The sequence below is a fragment of the Peromyscus eremicus genome, chromosome 10, assembly GCF_949786415.1.
Source record: "Peromyscus eremicus chromosome 10, PerEre_H2_v1, whole genome shotgun sequence".
Classification (NCBI taxonomy): domain Eukaryota; kingdom Metazoa; phylum Chordata; class Mammalia; order Rodentia; family Cricetidae; genus Peromyscus; species Peromyscus eremicus.
In genome coordinates this window covers 31,723,111-31,735,272 of record NC_081426.1, presented here as the reverse complement: position 1 = coordinate 31,735,272, position 12,162 = coordinate 31,723,111, and the positions used below count along the sequence as shown (strand labels likewise).

Below are 12,162 nucleotides of genomic sequence, written 5' to 3'. Positions count from 1 at the left end.
GTCTTCTTAGGGATGACTTGAGGAGCCACAATCAAAAGTTGGGAGGCAACACAACTCAGTTAAGTTCTTTGCCACTTTAGAATATGGTTGGCCTTTCCTCCAGTTCCTGTTATCTTGTCCCTTTCTGTCTAGACCTTCATCAGGACAGCCTTCTCTACCTGTGCATTCACTCTCCAGTGCCACGCAGCACTAAGTTCCCAGAAAAAAAAAAGCCAGCCTCTGCCAAGGATTCTACAAAGCTGACAGATCCATCTGCAGGTCCCTGGTCGTGGAGAGTTGGAACAGTACAGGTACAGACCCAAACGGTCTGGGGCAATCATTAGCCCCTTAATAGCCATTCATTCTCCCACTGCTATCTGACCTAACATCCTATGACTACCAGGTAAAATCTTCTGGAATGAATTAACCTAGCAGATCTCTAACTTTCACCAGCCCCAAAGCTAAAAATGTCATCGGACGGCACGTGAATCCCCCTTTTGCTATAATCTGCCAGTCAGATGTTCCCAGTAATGTATTTGGAAAACGCATTGATTTAGGACTTTCTTTTGTTCTGTTAACTATAGCCATAAAGCCATTTCTACACCAGAACATAGTCCTTGGGACAACCTGAAACCAAACCCATACATGCTGCCCACTTACTCAGAACAACAAAGCCTCACCAGAAAGCTCCTCTCCACTCTGCATTCCACGTGGGCCTCTGCCCATCTAGCAGCTCCTCCTGGCACCCGTGGACAGTGCCTGCCACATCAGCCCCCATCCATGCTGCCTGCTTTGTGTGTATCCACAACCCCAACAGCCTACACCAAATATCTACCACTCACTACTCACTCACTCCAGCTAAGAAAATGCAGGTCCCTCCAGAATGGGGACAGGTCTTGGTGTGTCTCATTCTCATGACTCATGATCCAAGCAACAGGGATGGATCCAAGCTCTCCTGGGCATCCTTAATGAATGGCTGACTTGAACACCGGGCTCCCACATCAATGCCACACTTTCTTCTCATCCTCCTCTTTCACCAAAGGATCTTTACATAGAAGGAATGAGCTGAACAGAGCTGTCCCAGCCACCTCCAGTTACAGAGGCCCTTCAGCGCAGTTCGCATGTAACATTTCAACAGCCATGTGGACCTAGCCGCCAATGTACCCAGGTATGAGCAACAGGAAGGACAGACGCCCACTTAGTCCTGAGCCTTTATGCTCAGGCCCACAAAGCACTTCCCTATGGGACTAAGCCCATATGTGAGCAAAAGCTCGGAGTATCAGGTCTACTGAGCATGTTCCTTGCAGTCCCCATGACTTGAGTTTCCTCATCTAGAGAGAGGGCAAATCACACCCTCTGTGTCATGCTTTGAAGAATTAAACTGGACAATGTACAGAGAGCAGGTAGCACAGTACTGTGCATTCAGTGACCCAGGGAGTGAGCTGTCCCTGTCACTGTGGCTACCATGTCATCACAATCATCGTTCCTGCAACACTCTTCAGAGCAAACTATAAAAACCACCACCTTGCAACCAAAGAAAGTCGGACTGAGTGTCAGTACTGGAAACAGAGGTACTGAGTCTTGGTGATTGCCAGACCAGAATCCAGCCAGAAGGTATCAAAGACATATAACAGATGCCTACAGTTAGCTGCTCTGAAAAAACAAAATCATCAAATATGCCCTCCTCACAGGACTTAAGTGCAAAAAAAGACAATAATATGCATCACATTTTATAAACAGTACTGTTTATATTATATATATATATATATATATATATATATATATATATATATATAGTACTCTGCATATACAATACACTACTTGGATACCTATACTATAAAAACAGGATATTAGAAAGTAGTAAGAGTGGTTTCTACTTTCGTTTCTGTTGCTGTGATAAACACCCTGACAGGGAATATAAGAGAGGGAAGAGTTTAAATGACTCACAATGAATCCTAGATTACAGTACATCACCTTGGGAAAGTCAAGGCAGGGCCCCCAAGCAGCTAGACACATCACATCACAGTCAGGAGCATAGAAAAGTGAGCTTTTGCTGTGGTCTGCTGCTGCTGCGGTGGCGGCGGCGGCGGCGGCGGTGGCGGCGGCGGCAGCAGCGGCTCAGCCAGCTCTCTTCACTCTTAAGAAGATCAGTGCCCAGCCCACAGACCAGTGCTGCTGACATTCACATTCACAGGTTTTCCCATGTTAACACCTATGAGGCAATCTCCCTCAAATGTCCTGAGGGCCATCCTGATGTAGATAGTCCCTCAACTGAGACTCACTCCTCCCCAGGTGACTCTAAGTTGGTAGTTAAAACTAACCAGCATATGTGGGAAGAGGAGTAATGGGTGACAGAGGGCAGAGTAATGAAATTATTTTTTTGAGTTTTGAGACAGGGGCTCATGAATCCCAGGCTAAAGTTGAATTCACTATAAACTGAGGATAATGAAAGCAGGCTGAGCAAGCCATGATGAGCAAGCCAAAAAGCAGCATCCCTCTGCAGCCTCTGCATCAGCTCCTACCTCCAGGTTCCAGCCCTGCTTGAGTTCCTGCCCTGACTTCCTTCAGTGAGGGATTATGATGTGGAAGCATAAGCCAAATAAACTCTTTCTTCCTCAAGTTGCTTTTGGTCATGGTGTTTTATCACAGCAATAGTAACCCTAACTAAGATGCAGTACAACAGGAACAACAAAATACAGTGTAGCAATAACAAAGATACAGTGTAACGATAACAAAGTACAGTATGACAACAAAGATACAATGTGATAACAAGATACAATCAAACAACAAAGATTGTGTAACAAGAACAAAGATACAGTATAACAAACAACAAAGATGCGTATAATCACAACAAAGATATAGTGTAACTACAACAATAAAGAAACAGTGTAACAAAAATAAAGACACAGAAAAGACAGTAACAGATGATGTCTTTCTCACAATGCCAGGCTCGGGTCTCTTCCTTCCCCTTCTCTCTCTACCTTACTCTCCCTCCTCCCACTCCTCCCCTTCTCCTCTCTCTCCTTCTCCCTAAGACACACCCAGTACATTCAGCTTAGCATTCCAGCCAACCTGAACCATTGCTTCATATTTAAGTAAAACCACGAATACGAGGAGCAGCCTCCTTCTGAGACACACACTCAGTTCTCAAAGAGGAGCTGGCTTACTTCATCCCCAAACCCCAGGGAACCAGACAGGGATTGCAAGAGAACAACGGCTCCCAAAGTTGTTGGCTTCATGATTCTTAACACGCAGTTAGAAAGAGTAAAGAACCCGGGTCTGGATGGATTCCATTTGTCAGTGTTCACTGCATTTCTCCCACACTATAGAAAGACTGTATTTAAAAGAGAGCAGAATAGTCAAGTATCCTTTTTTAAAATAGGAATAAGAACCCTATAGTCACATAACTAAGAGATTTTATAAATATTGTTAGCTTTTTCCAAATTAAAAGAAAGTTTTCAACTTTTGCAAAGTCACCTGTGTCTGAATTAATAGATGCTTCTGAATTCTCATATCTGTCTCTGTGTGAGTTCTCCCCCAATGTCCCATGCCATGTGGAAAAGTTGAGTTTCAGTAACACCATAAAAATAGCCCTGACTCCATGGACCCCTGAAAAGGTCCAGGAACCCACAGGTCCTGGGGCCCACTCTTAGAACCACTGGCAACCTAACCTTGGTGAGCATCCAGGGAAGAGATGGAAGAGGACACCTGTCCAGTGTCACATCCACCCAGGAGTCAGCTAGGCAGCTCAGGCCAGGAAGTGAAGATCTGACCAAGGATGCCTGGGTGCTACTGGGCCAAAGACGTCCCACCTGGGGTCACACCCACCAGCATCCTTCTCAAGGGGCCCTTTCTACTTATCCTCCCAAATGTCTGCACTCTGTGGCCTCTCCATCTGAATGTCTCTCCTCCCCTAGCAGCCCTCAGAGTCCCTTCATTCCCCCTCAAAGTTCTTAACAAGCAGGCAATGGGAATTTATCTCTCCAAGCCCCTGCACAGAACATGACTCTTAGATGTATAAATTGGGGTGGGGGGGGCAAAGAGAGGGACCAGTGAAGGCTTCTGACAACCACAGAGGGAGCATCTGATAAGCACCCTCAGTAGGGTGTTCAGACAGTGACATTACAGCCCTGTACAGAACTGAGACCCTGGGGACTGTGACCAGACCCAGGCCTTGCAGAGTTAAAAGGCCAAGGCAGGAATATCCAGGACCCAGCTCACAGAAGGACTGTCTGTAACCACCCAGAGTGGTGAAGAAGTGTTGACTCTATGGACAGGACTCAAGCCACCCAATCACTTGGGGCACCAAGGGCCCCTGGACACAGGTGCGCCTTCCAGGCTCCAACAAGGAGAGAGTGTCCCATGACAGTGAAGTGCCCTGGCTCTGGATGGCCTTGGGACTTTCCCAAAGGGTATTGTTCCTCCTCTAAAATAGTCACCCTCTTCCAGACTCCACACCTGAACCTGACAGGATCAAGTGTCTACCAGAACATTCTGCTTACCAGAGGGAAGATGTAAAAAGCTTCTAAACTCTGGGACTTGGGCTCGGGATATAGGGACCACAGTGAGAACACAGGCCAGGGTCACAGCAGCTTTCGTAGGCTCTGATTTTGTCCTCTGTAAATGGGCCACTTGCATCTCGCCTCCCCAGGAGGAGTGACGGAAAGGACTCAATGGAAACGTCAATCACCGGGCTTAAAGCACAATCCACGGACTATATAGTGACAACCTAAGACTGTAAGTGACAGACGGGAACAGAATCGCCCTTAAAGCACTGAGTCTCTGCGGCAGAGTGGCCTTGCGAGAATCCTCGGGTCTCCAGGCGGAAAGCAGGCCAGCGAGGCTAGAGCTGGTGCCAATAGGCCACATCACTGGCTAGGACCCTCCCGGGAACAGAAGCTGGATTTGCTCCCGGGGCCTGGTTGGGGGATGCAGGGAAGTGGTGAGCACAGATGCAAAAATCCCCCAGGGACCTTCAGGGAATGGATGAGAGATGCTCTAGCTTCATTTCTGCTGCTGTGATAGACACCCTGACAAAAAGCAGCTTACAGGAGAAGGGGTTTATTTCTGCTTACGATTCCAAGTTCGAACCTAGCCTGGAAGCCAAGAGCTTGAAGCAGCTGGTCACATCACTACCACAGTTGAGAGCAGAGGGCAATACATGCAGGGCAATACATGCATGCAGGCCGAGTATTCAGCTTGCTTTCTCTAATCTTACAGAGGTCAAGGCCTCCCTGCCTAGGGAATGGCACTGCCCACAGTGGGCTGGGTCTTCCCACATCAAGACAGCCCTCCACGCCCACCACAGGCCATATCCACAGACCAATCTAATCTAAGCCATCCCTCATTGAAACAGCCTTCTCAGGTCATTCTAGGTTGTATCAGGTAGACTAGAAAAGTGCACCAGCAGAAGGCAGGATATAAATTAAGGGGGATGGATGGAGACCAGGGGAAAGGTGGCCAAGAGCCAGAGGTGATAGGCTGTGTCAAGGGGGTAGCAGAGGGCAGGGAGGAGAGTGTGTAAGTTGGTCCTGAGCAGAAAGCAGGAGGGTTTTGGACCAGCTTGGGGAGAGGGGCTTACGGGGCCGTGGGGAGTCTGTGCTTTTCCAATTCTGGAACCACAAACGGGGCCAGTAGCCTACTCCACCCAGGAGAGTTGAGCCAGGTAAAAACCTAGCCCATCTTCCCAACTTCCTCACCACACTGCCACTCCTATATACCTGAACTAATCTGTTGCAGGGTGACTCCAACGACCTAGGTCCTAGTGGCCTGAGAAAGGGAGACTTACGAAGTGATTTGCCCTCAGATACGTAACTCCTAGGATGCAGACCTGGATTCGAACCCCTAAAAGCCCATGCCTACCAAGTCTGAGGTTCCACCGGTCCTGGAGTTCCAGTTCCATGGTACATACAGAACGCTCCCAGAAGGGCCACCAGGCAGCGGTTCAGCCTCTCCCTCCACTTGCTCTTGTGTCCCACAGGGCGGGACTCTTCCAAAGGGTGTAGACATACCCAGGCGCCCGCCCCCCTTACCTGCGAGCTTGGCTGGGGTCCTGCGGGGCCGGGTCTGGACCTCGACCCTGGGCCCAGTGCAGGGAAGGCGGGCGAGAAAGCACGGGGACCCGCGCCCAGCACCAGGGCCGCGGCCAGGACGCCCCCAGCCAGCACCCATGTGGCTCGTCCCCGGGCGCCCGTGGGACCGGTCGCCCCCATCTGGTGGCTGCAGACCCCACACAGGCCCGGCAGAGTCCCGGAGCTTCCGGACCCCGGGCCCGCCCCGCCACGGAGCATGCTCAGTGAGAGCCGCCTGGAAAGTTTTCTGGAACACTGGCATCTGGAGTTTGGAGCCGCCGCGTAGGAGGGAGCGGAGCAGCGCCTTAGCGCCGCACCCTAAATCACTCGCCACTCTCCTTCCCTGAGGGTGACAAGGGTCCCCACTAATGCCCACTGCCTCTCTAGATCTCAGCTCAGTCTTTGCATTAAAAATCCCCGCAGACACTGTGAGTTCCCAGGCTCTATCACCGCAGCCGGGTTAGAAACCTGAGAGGCATTAGAAAGCCAAGGTCACTTAAGAGACAGAGCAGGGAGCAGGAAGTAGGGAAGTAGGGGTGGGGCAAAGAAGAAAAGGTGGACTTCACCTTTAGCGGAGTCCAACTCAGCCCAGTCTCAGCGGAGAGCCCACTTTCTGCGGGGCTTGGGGGAATCTCCCTGGACCTACCCAGCCACCCCTTCAACAGTGAAGCCATCACTTGGCCAATGAGTAAGTTGGGCTGAAAGCCCCTGGGCATAGTGCTTTCTTGCATCCCAAGAGGGAGGAGCTGGGAGGGTAGCCTGTCTTCTGGGCTCTGATGACCCCCACCCCACCCCCGTCACAGGGACAGGGTCTTCTGTGAGTTATCCTGCTGGGCAGCTGCCAGGGAGCCTGCACCAGCTTCTCCACACCTCCGATCACACACACACACACACACACACACACACACACACACACACACACACTTCTTTCTTGACCTGACCTGGATAAGGCCATGAGTTGGCAGGTCTGAGAGTGACCTATTCATGCCTCTCACACCAAGCACTGCATCCTTGAGGACTGCTAGGCATCCGGAGGGCATTGTTAACACGTGATTTCAGAGGGCAAAACACAAGCAGCGTTCATTTTTCATGGATCTGTTATTTTAAACCGGTCTGCCTCTGCCTCCTATACAGCTTGAGTGGCCCGTGGACCACCGCTGTATGCTGCTGCCTGGTCTTGTATGTTCTTAAAGCTCAGGCCTGAGCATCCAAATAAACACAAAGTTGCAGCATGAGACTATTACCAGGAAAATGTTCCCGGAGATGCCCTGAGGAAACAGGAAGGTCTTCATAACAGGTGTGTGACCTGAAGCTATAGGTGTGGGCAGACAGACACTACCAACTTCTTCTGAGCTGTCAGACCTTGAATAAGCCACCTCCCTTGTCAGTTGGTCTTTGAAGAGGCTGAATGCTGGCTCCCGTCCTGCCCACGTGGAACAGTAAATGACAACATGAAGAGACGTCTGAGTTCTAGAGGGGCCCGAATGTGACATTCGCTCCACCCATTCTCCTAGAGTAGAATCGTTCTCCCGGAGATACAGGATTAAAAGGAGTGTTCAAGCGATCAAGTGCGGAGGCTGCTGTTGCTGCGTGGCCCCTAGAGAAGACTGACCAGCCTCAGGAGCAGGGCGGGAGTCGGATGGGACGGGCCAACAGCAACCTAGGAAGTGCTGCTGGGCTTAATGGGGTTGCCAGGCCGGGGCTTGGGGTACCCTGGGCGCTCATTGACCGCAGAGCTGTTGCTGCTCCCAGGACTAGAAGAAGGGATGCTCCCTTGCTCCTGCATTTGGGTCCTCCGGCTGGAAGGCGCGCCTAGGCTGCGCATGCTCAGTGCACGATAGGGACTCTCTCGGAATGGCTGAAAGTTTGGGGCCACGGGTCCAGGCTCCTCCCACCGCTTGGCGCAACAGAGAAGGGCGAGGAGGCGCAGAGCTGGCTGGCGGCGGGATGCAGCGGGTCACCCACCCGAGCTCCCATGGCCTGCACGAGCGATGCACGGCTGCAACTGGGCCGGGAAGCGTTGCAGGCGGCCCCCACGCTGCTGGTCCCCGCTGTGCTGCTGGGCGCGGCACTCGGCTTGGGCCTTGGCCTGTGGATAAACTATCGTTCCAGCCGCCTTCGCGCGCGGCTCCAGGTGGGTCCCAGCAAGAGGTTCGAGCTCATTCCTCCTCCTCTGGTAGGGTCCTGGGCTGCTTTCTCTGGATCCCAGTACTGCATCTCCTGAGTGCGATTGCGCACAGCCTCCTACTCTTGGTAAATCGTGGTCAGGGCTTTCTGAGGAAGGGCATGGAGTGAGTGGCCTAAAGGCAATGGCCTGGGATCCTCAGAAAGACTGTCACCCCCAAGCCCTTCTGGGCCTCCATGCCCTCGGGTGTCCTTAGAAGTTTGGACATGATCCCAGCAGATGCGCCCAGCTCAGTATAGGGGAAAGAATGGTTAGTATTTGCACCCTGATGCCCCCACTCCCTCTTTCTTGCTGTGGAGCTGCTTGACCTCCTCTAGGAGTGGACTGAGGATGTTCTGCCTGGGGTCACTGACCCAGGGTCCTGAATGCCACATGGGTGAGCAGGAAAGACACATTTCCAGTCAGCATTTGGTTAAAACCTGACCGGATGGGTGCTGTGGTGGAGTAGAAACAGGCCAGCGTTTCTTGAGCGCTGTCTCTTCCAGGCACTGAGCTAGGCCCTCTGCCCTAGGCTCTGAACTCTCCAAACAGCTTTGAATTGACTCCATGTGTTGGCCAGTTTTGCAGATGAGGAAAGTGGGGGGCGGGCGGGGGGGGGGGGGGAGTTAAGCAGCCTGGCAGTGCAACAAGAGTATGGTCTAATGTCCAGGAGTGGCCAAGGGACACTGTTCCTGACAACTGTTTCAGTGGCATGGGATATTGGGGAGACTCCTGGCACGGAGGCGCAGGCATCTGATCACTTGTGATGAGACCTGTTGGGCGTTCTGGGTTCTGGCAGCCTTGACTTCTTCCAGAGCTCCTCTCTCCATCCAGAAACACGTTTGGTTGAGGATTATCTTTCTCCATCCCTCACTTCCTTCAAGAACTCACACGTGTGTGGATTGATAACACGTCTCCGTTATCAAGTCTCTTTCCCTATAATCCTTTATGCTAGTCAGCTACCACTGTGAGCAGTCCTGAACTGTTGGATGGATAGTGTGTGTGTGTGTGTGTGTGTGTGTGCTTGTGTGTGTGCTTGTGGGTGTTACACACATGTACATACATACACATGCATATATAATGTATATATGAAGCTGGGAGGCTTTGCTCAGTTTTATTCTTGTGATTTGGTATTTTATAGTTTGACTTTCAGGAGTTCTTTTCTGTTCCCTGAGTCCTCCGTTCTCATCCTAAACTGCCCATTAGTGAGTAGAATGCCTCTCCACTCTGAAGACACTGTAATCATCCGTTGTCTGTCTTGTGTTTCCTCAGCACCCCGCACACACACCAGTAGTTGTTCCATTTGTTTGTTTCAGGTTTTGCTCTTCTTGTTAGAGTTTGTCCCCAGATCTCTTGTGACTCTTGGCCTCAGGGCCACTTCTAAGTGTGGGAGTAGAAAGCTGCTTCTGCCTCTGCGGGGTGGGTGGCTTTTCTCCCGAGGTCTTTAGTGAGTCTCATCTGACTGGGTAGTCCCTCCCTCCCACAGTCAGCAACAATTGGGGGGGCATCCTGAAATTTCGGGCTATACTATCTGTGCTTTCTGCCCAGAGACCCACCCCTGCTCCAGGAACATGAACTTCCGGACATCTTGACATTGCTAGACCTGTATCTGCATCAGGCCCTTTGCAGATGTTCTCACATCCTCCTGGGACCTCAGAGGCTTGCTCCCTCCTTTAAGTTTTTTCTCAAACAAACTTTGTCTATGAGGCTTCCCTCCAGGGTCTGGAACAAGGCTGGGAACCCAGTGGATGCTGAATCATAGCCCTGACTAATTTTGTGCACAACCAGATCACCAGTGCGTTAATACAATTATCTGTGTGTGTCGGGGTGTGTGTGTGTAATGTTCTTGAGCATATACACATGCTACAGCATGCCTGTAGAGATCTGAGGACAGTTTGCCCAAATCTGTTCTCCCCTTCCGCCACGTGGGTTCAGAAGACGGTCCTTAGGTCATCAACCTTGGTGGCAACTGCCTTTAACCACTGAATCATCCTGCTGGCCCCTGTGTGGTTGTGTGTACATGTGTGTGCAGGTACATGTATATATGCAGGTACCTGCGCACATGTGTGTGCTATGTCAAGACCAGAGGTCAATGTTGATGTCATTCCTAAGGTACTAGTCACCTTGTTTTTTGGAGACAGAGTCTCTCACTGGCCTAGAACTTAGCAAGTAAGCTAGGCTGGCTGGCCACCTGTATCCTCCTTCCCTGCACTGGGGTTGAGAGTGTACACTCTCACACTTGGCTTTTTTGACATGATTCTGGGTTCAACTGTATCCTCATACCTGCTCTGAACAGGTGAGCACTAAACGTTTCCCTAGAGAATGTTGCCTGGAGTCCCTTGAGCCTCTCTTTCTGTCAGCCCACCTTCAAGAGTGACCCATATTTGTTTAAGGAAGCCTGGATGGCTGCATATTGTTAATTCTCTCTATGGACCTCACAGCAAAGAGCCCCAGAACTCCAGCAGTGGACAGGTCCTCTCTCACAGGGCTTCAGGGTCACAACCCCCCAGGCACAGGAAGCGTGACATCAGGAAGCTGGACACACAGCTGCAGCAGGGAAGTTTAATTGACAAGGAGAGTGGGAAAAGTGACGCGGGTCTTGCTGTGCTCAGATCCACCCAGATACACACGTGGGTGCCTTCCACTGCTCACACGTCCATGAATAGCTATGAAACCAGTCAATATCAGTGTTGACATCTGCCAAGTGGGGTTGCAAATTGAATGTCCATTGATTGTAGTCCACAGTAGAAATCACTCCTCTGTTGAAGGTAACTGCTGTGGGATGGTCTGTATGTCAAATGTGTTGCTGATTGGTCAATAAATAAATCACTGATTGGCCAGTGGCCAGGCAGGAAGTATAGGTGGGACTAACAGAGAGGAGAATTGAGAGAACAGGAAGGCGGAAGGAAGACACTGCCAGCTGCCACTATGATAAGCAGCATGTGAAGATGCCAGTAAGCCATGAGGCACGTGGCAAGGTATAGATTTATAGAAATGGGTTAATTTAAGATATAAGAACAGTTAGCAAACTTATATTGCTTACAAACGGCCATACAGTTTGTAAGCAATATAAGTCTCTGTGTTTACTTGGTTGGATCTGAGAGGCTGTGGGACTGGCAGGTGTCAGAGATTTGTCCTGACTGTGGGCCAGGCAGGAAAACTCTAGCTACAGGTAACCAAGATCATTATTTACAAAAATCACCCAGTGGCTTTACTGAGAACAGCAGGGAAAATACTACCTGCACACCTCCTGTGAAGGGGTGGCCCTTGGGGACTGAAGTTTTTGTTTTGGTTTCATGTCTGTTGCTGTGATGAAATAAACCTGAGAGCAAACAACTTAGGGAGAAAAGGGTTTATTTTAGCTTACAACTCCAGGGCAGTCATCCATCACCGTGCAGGAGTTGAGGCAGGAACCTGAAGCAGCTAGTCAGATCACAATAAGAGCAGAGAGGAATGAGTGCACGCAGGTGCAGCTGCTTCTGTCTGAGTGTTTTATCCATTACAGAAATGAACATAGAACAGAAACTGAGAAATACTGCAGGCTTCGCTCCCAGTGTGGCCACTCCTGGGACAAGACTCCACTTGGGGACAACGGAGATAGGCACCTTAGGGGATTTCCTAGAAAGATGACCTGGGTGACCTGGGTGGTTTGTAAGGACTGTAGCCAGTGCCTGGTGGGCAAAGGAGACAGGAAGGGCACGTGGTGAACAGAGGTGACTTGGGTGAGGATGTGGTGGCTAACGTTCAGAGGGACAGACAAGGCTGATGGGCTTCAGCTTCTGGTTTCTCTCCACCCCTTTGGGGTTTCAGAAAGATGACACACAACGTCTGCTCAGGAGTTCCCAGCCCACTGCACAGAGCCTGCCAGACACTGGCTCCCGGGTCAGGAGGCGCCAGAGAGAAACGACAACTTCCCGGGATGAGGATGCTCCTGAGGTTAGTCTGGGC

At 50.8% G+C, this 12,162-nt stretch overlaps 2 protein-coding genes across 2 annotated transcripts in view; one reads left to right on the top strand and one right to left on the bottom strand.

Annotated features, from left to right (window-relative positions):
• The window catches only part of Evc2 (EvC ciliary complex subunit 2), an 87,990-nt gene extending 81,799 nt beyond the window's left edge, over positions 1-6,191 (bottom strand). Inside the window, exon 1 of the mRNA XM_059275780.1 lies at positions 6,012-6,191. Coding sequence (XP_059131763.1) covers positions 6,012-6,191 — 180 coding nt within the window. The remainder of the gene's footprint in view (positions 1-6,011) is intronic.
• A 1,770-nt stretch (positions 6,192-7,961) lies between these two features.
• The window catches only part of Evc (EvC ciliary complex subunit 1), a 39,393-nt gene continuing 35,192 nt past the window's right edge, over positions 7,962-12,162 (top strand). Inside the window, exons 1-2 of the mRNA XM_059275779.1 lie at positions 7,962-8,184; positions 12,025-12,150. Coding sequence (XP_059131762.1) covers positions 8,026-8,184; positions 12,025-12,150 — 285 coding nt within the window. The 5' untranslated portion in view covers positions 7,962-8,025. The remainder of the gene's footprint in view (positions 8,185-12,024; positions 12,151-12,162) is intronic.